Source organism: Phasianus colchicus, chromosome 1, assembly GCF_987193195.1.
Source record: "Phasianus colchicus chromosome 1, bPhaCol1.hap1.1, whole genome shotgun sequence".
NCBI lineage: Eukaryota > Metazoa > Chordata > Aves > Galliformes > Phasianidae > Phasianus > Phasianus colchicus.
The window spans coordinates 22946528-22954409 of record NC_143436.1 but is presented as its reverse complement, the minus strand read 5'-3'; the positions used below and the strand labels follow the sequence as shown (position 1 = coordinate 22954409).

General features: G+C 41.9%; 1 protein-coding gene across 1 annotated transcript; it reads left to right on the top strand.

Annotated features, from left to right (window-relative positions):
• Positions 1-351: 351 nt before the first annotated feature.
• LMOD2 (leiomodin 2) lies at positions 352-6513 on the top strand. Its single transcript, XM_090136947.1, has 3 exons — positions 352-855; positions 4585-5928; positions 6265-6513. Exons 1-3 carry the CDS (start codon positions 583-585, stop codon positions 6289-6291), a joined length of 1644 nt encoding a protein of 547 aa, XP_089993073.1. The 5' UTR covers positions 352-582; the 3' UTR covers positions 6292-6513.
• Positions 6514-7882: the final 1369 nt, after the last annotated feature.

The following is a 7882-nucleotide window of genomic DNA, read 5'->3' as shown; positions in this document are numbered from 1 at the left end:
GAATTGACTGGCACTCCACTGAGCGATGTGCGGTGTGTGAGGCATGGGCTTCCACCTTCTCCAGCTGCCACCCCACCTCTGCAGTCTCCTGCCGATGCCTCGCTGTGAAGGCAGTGCTACCAGAGTGCTGGCAAGGCTGTGGGGCCCCACTGGGCCCCAGGGAGTCCGTTCCACTTGCAGCTCTGTGGTAGCCTGGGATTATGTGGATTTTCACGGCTCTTCCCTCCTGTTGTTAGAGGCGAGGCCGGCGCAAGGCCGGCAGTGTTCTCCCCACCCCCCGCAAGCCCGCTGCTCTAAATAAGGCAATGGTCACTGTGTCAGTAATCCCCTCTTCCAAGGACCAGCAAACACCAGTGGAGGGACATTCTTTCTGTTCAGATGTCTGGCTGACGTCTGATGCTTAAAACGGAGCATGCTTTCATCCCTCCATGCATTGTCGCAAGCTCACCGTGCTTACTCTTTAAAGGGTGCCTCAGCTACGCAGGGAAACAGTTGCTGACCAAACGGGACGTGGTGTGCTTGATCCAGCCCTCGTGAATGCCTGATCCTTCCAGTTCTGTACCAGCCTGACCCAACGGGACCATGTCTACCTTTGGCTACAGAAGAGAGCTTAGCAAATATGAGGACATTGATGAGGATGAGCTCCTCGCTTCTCTCACAGAAGAGGAGCTGAAGGAGCTGGAGCGGGAACTGGAGGACATCGAGCCTGACCGCAACCTCCCAGTAGGACAACGGCAAAAGAGCCTGACAGAGAAAACACCCACCGGGACTTTCAGCAGGGAAGCGCTGATGGCCTACTGGGAGCAGGAGACCAGAAAGCTCTTGGAAAAAGAGAGGCTGGGCGCATGTGAGAAGGTAAGGCAGCAGGCATTCTGTTCCCTGGAACTATGAGGACTTGTTCCCCTCTGGTCTGATCTTTCTCTCTCTTGCAGCATTTGTAAGGCTATTGTCAGCGATATGTTTATATCTGCAAAAGCACTGTCTATGAGCTTGGAGAGTTCTTGCACTCTCTCTGGAAGTACATTAAAATCTTAGCTGAGAGCAGAACTTCCTGCAAAAAAGCATGGGTAGTGATTTAAAAAATGGCAGGAATGCAATTTTAGGGGACAGGTTAAAAATTTCTGCCAGCAAAAAATTATTAGACCGTGTTTAACTTTTGTTTAAAGCCTCATTGCTTTAAATATATATATGTTCATGTTGACTCCTGGAATATATGAAAATGAGGATTTTGAATATAACGCATGTCAGAAGTGGAGTAAGTGGCCAAGAGGCTCCGTGTTCACTGGAAGGAAGCGGCATTGCAGCCAGCAGGATTGTCATGCCTCGGTGCTGCTGAGCATCCTTGGCCACGAACTCTGCTGGCTGCGGTGGTCGGAGCGTGGTTGTAAGGTATTCAAAAGTTGGCCTTGAGCAGGGAATCGGTCAAACATCTGTGTTCCCTACATAACAACTCACTGCTTGTCAGGCAATTTGTTCCCCAAAATAAAAATTGTGGTAATGAAAGCTGATTCATGAGCTACAAAGTAGCAGTACAGCTAGGACTCGGTCTTAGCAGGTGATGAGCACCCTCAGTCTAAGCTAATGGGCATATTGGCATCCTCTAAGCCCTTGCAAAAACAGACTGTGAGCTGGGGCACATTCAGGAAGCAGTTTTTGTCTTCATAAAGGCTCTGTGTAATTTCCAAGCAAAACAAGGACTTGAGGATTTAAGTAAGTTTTTTATTCATAAGCACCGCTCCATACCAAGTTCTGACTTACAAGGACATGTTTTCCTATGTTTAAATAGTAAAAAAAATAAAAAATAAAAAGATAAAGAAAGCAAAACTGTACTCTTAACTTGAAACAGCCTTGATTCAGGAGTTCAGTTTATTTCCAAGGAAATAATTACAGTCAGTGCATTAGATAAAATACTTCCTTAGAGAAAAATCACTTGGACCTAAATTAGCTTGCAATAATAATAGTCACAATTGCTTTAAATGTTTCTTTAAATTAAGTGTTCTTTCCTGCTAGTGAATGGTGCTGTAGTGACTTTGCAGGCAAGCACACAGAGCACTAGCTGTCATCAGACTGTTAGTATCAGCTTGCAGACGTGGGCTTGACTCCCTGTTTGTCAAGTCCCAGGAAGGCAATGGCAAGATTAATGTTTTTTTTCAGCTGAGCCTGGAATTCGAAACCTGGATGGTTCCAAAAACTTTCTGTATGGATCTTGTTCCATGTCATATAAAGCTTTTTCCATGTCTGTATAGCATTAATGGTGTGTACTGGCTAAACCTTACGGCAGTCAGAAAAAAGATCTGAGAAATGGATTTCTAAATATGTTCATAAATAGGAAAATGTTCACATGCTGATGTAGAAGGCACAAATGCTCACTCTACTAAAGGCAATAAGAAACACTTTCTGAGTCTCTTGAAAGCAATCTTCTTGCCCTCAACTGTCTCGAAGTTAGACACCTTACTTAAGATAGCTATTTGTGCCCTTTCTATAGTTAGTGGTGAGACATCAGCCCCTCCAGAAGGCAAAATCCTGTAGATAGCCATGTAGGGGGAATGCCTTGCCCTGCAGAGGTATTTCTCTCTCTGTATTGACTATCTCAAGCCTAACTTTTCATCGAGCTGCTACCAAGGAGTAAGATGAAGCCCTGCAGGCTGCCAGCAGCAGTTCTTTACTGAAATGCTGCCACAGTAGCAGGGCATGCCTCCAGAGATCTGCAAAGAAAATAACTCAATTTCAAAATTATTTTTCAGATTGCTATGAGATACAGCAGCTCACAATGCACGTTATGGAAAAATAAACACCTTTACTCCTAGAAGTGCCATTCCAAAAATTCAAGTATTTTTTTTTTTAATCATTTATCTGGTGTCATCAGAATCTTCTTGTATGTAGCTGTGTGAAGGCTGTAGGCGTCTGAGTCTGGGTAGATAAAAGCATACCATAAAAATGGCTTCCTGGATAACTGGTGTTCTCAGCTTTTAAAAGGCTGCATATATGCACAGAAGCTGCAGATACAAATTTCAGTGTCATAATAAACCCAGCCCTGTTTCCATATGCAGTGCAGTGCCTTCCTGCTCAGAATCTGCAGGCCAGTGAGGCTGGACCCTGCAAGTTCTTTAAGCACTGAGGGACAGCAGGTTGGAACATTTTGATGTCTTGTTTCATTTGAGTCAAATTTATCTGAACATTAACAAGTACCATATGTTTTGCATGCATCCCAACACAGAAATCTGCTCAAGACTGTGAAACAATACCATGCAATCTGTCATCACTATTATTTTAATCTTTCTTTTTTAGAACCAGATAATTAAGCAAACTTAAAGCTGCCCATGTTTTCTAAAAATAAGCTACCACATTAGTAACAATCGTGTTTTCCAGAAACATAAAAGCCAGTCAGTGTGTCTCCACAAGGTGTACCCATTCTGCCTTCAGTATTTTACAAAGACTAAAACATGGATGTTGATAAGGTAGTTTATGCAACCACTATTCTACCTCTAAAATTTTATAAGCATTTACCAGTGTAAATAAAAAGGGTTACACTGTGGCTTGTCCAGTAGACTACAAAGCATGTGAGAGATTTTTCTGGGCAGGAGGTTGAGGGCTGGTTGTAGATTGAGGGCTCGGTCAGGGCCCAATACAACACACCGTGCTTCTGGAGCTCTCCATGAGCAGAGGGGGGCTTTCCTGGGGCAAGTCTTGCTGATCCCGCATGTGAAGTACTGTCCTCTGTAGCCAAAACTGCTGAGTGCCCCTGATAGAACTTTAGGAAGTGGGTCTAAAACTGATGTGCCCACAGAACACACTGAAATAACATTGGAGTTTAGAAAAGAAAGGATTGCTTGGGCAATGAGTTATAACATGTTGCAGTGTTAGAGCTGACCTGACAGCTGTTTGGGAGCAATGTCTTATCTATTGGCAAACCTGAAGTGATCTGTGGTTTATTGAAATGATTACTTGTTAGCTGTGGGGATGTGTCTGAATCTTTTCTTCACAAATAGCTTTGAAGCGTGTACTGAATCGTTAGTACATCCAGAGTACTCTCTGTGTAACTCCTGCAATTCTATATTATTTTGCATCTTGACACATGCAGACACTCTTTGTATTCTAAATCATGGTGTTCTTTAGATTTTTGAATGTGCTAATAAATGAAAGGGATACAGCAGTGTTTATGAATCAGGAAATTTGTTGCTCACAGATCACATTCATTCTGAAATTGTAGTCTTTTGTGTTTCTGCTGGCAAGGATGGTTCCACAACAGCCCCTTGTAGACATGCCAAATCATAGACAGCATGAAGTTCATCCATATCACAATATCTTGTATCAAGTTTTCTCTTGGGAGTAATCTTTGACATCGGGAAAGCTAAGCCAATTTACATTAAGCATATGTATTTTAAAGAAAATTAAAGAAATAATGATAATAATGTGTTAGGTGCTGAAATAGTTTTTCTGCTTGCTTAACTGGCTTTGTTTGTGGGGATTTATTTTTAGCTTTCAGCATTAACTTACATAGTTTCAAGATAATCATTTTTGAAAAAAAGGCTGTAGCTACATTACTGCAATCATTTTAACACCCACACCTACATTCCTGTTCAGGATTCAGAGCAAGAAGAAGACAATTCAGAAGACATTCAAGAAGAATGTTTCACGGAAAGCAATAGTGAAGTGTCCGAGGAGGCATATACTGAAGAGGATGATGAAGAGGAAGAGGAGGAGGAAGATGAAGATGAAGATGACAGTGATGACGAGGATGAGGAAAAGCAAAATTCTGCGGCTAGTGAAAGACCTGTGAATTGTGAGGATGGCAGGAGTTCTGACCACGTTAGATACAAGAAGTGTAGCAATACGAAGAACAGTGAAAACCTGTTCAATGGCCATGATGACACTGAAAATCTGAGCTTTAAAAGCAGTGCCATCCACCCATGTGGAAATCCAACAGTTATTGAGGATGCTCTGGAAAAAGTTCGGAGCAATGACCCTGAGACCACAGAGGTTAATCTAAATAACATTGAAAATATTACTTCACAGATGCTTATACATTTTTCCCAAGCCCTGAGGGACAACACTGTAGTTAAGTCATTCAGCTTGGCTAACACACATGCTGATGACAATGTCGCAATAGCCATTGCTGGCATGTTAAAAGTAAATCAACATATCACTAGTCTGAATATTGAGTCGAATTTTATCACAGGCAAAGGAATACTGGCCATCATGAGAGCTCTGCAGCATAACAAGGTTCTAACAGAATTACGGTTCCACAACCAAAGACATATCATGGGCAGTCAGGTGGAAATGGACATAGTTAAGCTGTTAAAAGACAACACTACTCTGGTCAAGCTGGGGTACCACTTTGACCTTGCTGGCCCAAGAATGAGCATGACAAGTATCCTGACAAGAAATATGGATAAACAAAGGCAAAAGCGCATGCAGGAGCAACGGCAACAAGAGTATGGTTGTGATGGAGCTATCAACCCAAAGACCAAAGTCTTGCAGAAGGGCACTCCTCGTTCTTCACCATACACGTCACCTAAGAGCTCACCTTGGTCCTCTCCAAAGCTCCCTAGGAAATCAGCACCAGCAAAAAGTCAGCCTCCAGCTCCCGCACCCCCTCCACCCCCACCTCCACCTCCCCCCCCTCCTCCTCCCCCCCCTGTTATTCCAGACAAGAAAGCACCGACCAGGAACATAGCTGAGGTTATCAAACAGCAAGAAAGTTCAAAAAAAGCCTTACAGAATGGACAGAAAAAGAAAAAAGGCAAAAAAAGCAAAAAACATGAGAACAGTATATTGAAAGAAATTAAAGATTCTCTAAAATCCGTCTCAGACAGAAAATCAGAAGAAGGTTCACAGCCCTCCACCCGACCCTCCACCCCACAAAGGTCCCTCCATGACAACCTTATGGAAGCAATTCGAGCAAGCAGCATAAAACAACTAAGGCGGGTAAGTAAGAGATCTTATTTCAGTAACTGGCTGTGGATCAGATACAGAACAAGCTCAATTAATTTTAGAACACAGATATTTAATGAAAACACTCCTAGAAATGTGAACATAAAATACCTAGGAGGCTGTTTTCCTCTGATTAGGCTTTTCTCAGCTCACTGATTTCTATTTAATAGGGACTGTGACAGAAAGTGGGTTACTTTCCTAGTTTCAGGCTTGTTACAGGACGTGCATTAGCAGAAAGATCTTGGAAGAGGGCCAGCAATTCAGGAAGGAATTTTGAGATATAGAATGTACAACAAATGTAACACGATTCCCCCATTCCCCGTTTTGTAGGTGGAGGTACCAGAAGCCCTTCGGTGAAAGCCTGGATGATGGAAGAAGCAGGGCACTGCAGTGTGGCCAAGGGAAGGCTGCTGGGCTGTTCACCAGTGGTAAAATAGACTGTGTAGCAAGCTGCTTCTACAGTACTCTCTTAGATTCAAACAATTTGTCTTTTCCTTTCAAAGAAATAAACCCACTAACTACTAAACAATGCTTTAAAGATATATTTGCCTTATAATCTGTAAATATGGAAATAATTTTCTTTTTTATTTAATGAGATTTCTATTGGGAAATTGCTGCTTATTTAGATATTCTTTTCAATATCTGATTGCAAATCACTGGACAAGTTCTTCACAATGAAATGTAATAGTTTACCAATCTCTGGTTTCTTCCTCCTTTTTTCTTTTTTTTTTTCCATGAATTTACAATAAATGCAGTTTGAAGCTTTTAAGCAGAAATATAGTCCAGAGTTTTTGTGTGTGAAAACCTGCTGGAAGTTTGTGTCAAATTTATGAACATCAGGAACTTCTCTCAAAAGAACCCAAGATCTTTCTCAACAACATCCACGAAGTTGTCTGGAGGATTGTACCTGAGCCTGTATTAGTGCAATTTCATTCTGACATCGAAAAGAATATGGGTCACAATTCTACGTACAGCTCAGATTAAGTAGTGGGCTGTGTCAGATCACAGGTACTGTGTACCAGGTCCTAAATGTTGATTTAGCAGAAAAGTGAGGGTGAGTGATCAGTAGAACTGCAGTTCATGGTGACTTAGGGTTTAAACTTTCATGGATACTTTAAGGTTACAGTAGGATTATTCAACTGAAATTGTACATTTTGTACAAGTGCAAACTGCTGTATCCAGGCAGAACTAAGCCCAGAGCAAAGATTCTGTCAGGCAGAAACTTAAAGAGGAGACTAGCAACCAGGTAGAAGAAGACTTTTATAAGACACCAGCTGAGCAATGAGCTGAGTGTGAATTGCCAGTATGATATGGTGGAAGCAGAGCGATTTGGAGCTGCGCAGCTGAAGGCATCTCATTGCAGGCGATTCTCTTCTTCGTGTAGCCTTGCTCTGTCCAATTAAACACTGTTCTTGGGTGTTTCAGCTAATGTGAAGGCTGTGTTAACAAGAAGAAAACCAAGTAGTGGCCAAGATATTGAAGGTCAAGAAGGCATACATGTTTTTAAAAAATGAGTATTAATTAGTTTACTTAGTGCAGCAATAAGTAACAGAATTAATATCTTTTCTACATGAAATCACACAGAAGAGATCATTTTTGGTTACCCAACATTGCAGCGATTCTCAAAAAATGCAGGTTAAATTTTATCTGGGAATATTCACCAGACAGATTTCCCCAGAAATAAGGCAATGAAGTGTACCAGAGAAAGAATGCAGTAGTGAATTGCCAGAGAAGTTACAGCAAGAAAATAATGAAGATTTGTTTTCTATATTTTAAATTTCTTTGCTTTGGTAGTCATTGAGTAGAACCAACCAAAAGCAATATACAACCAGCTGAAACACTTGCCAACATTATTTCTCTTCTCTCAGGGTCAAAACCTACTGTCACAGGAAATACGGGGCTCACGAGTAGTCTTTAGGTGCCTTTATTATGGCATAGTCTCCCATAG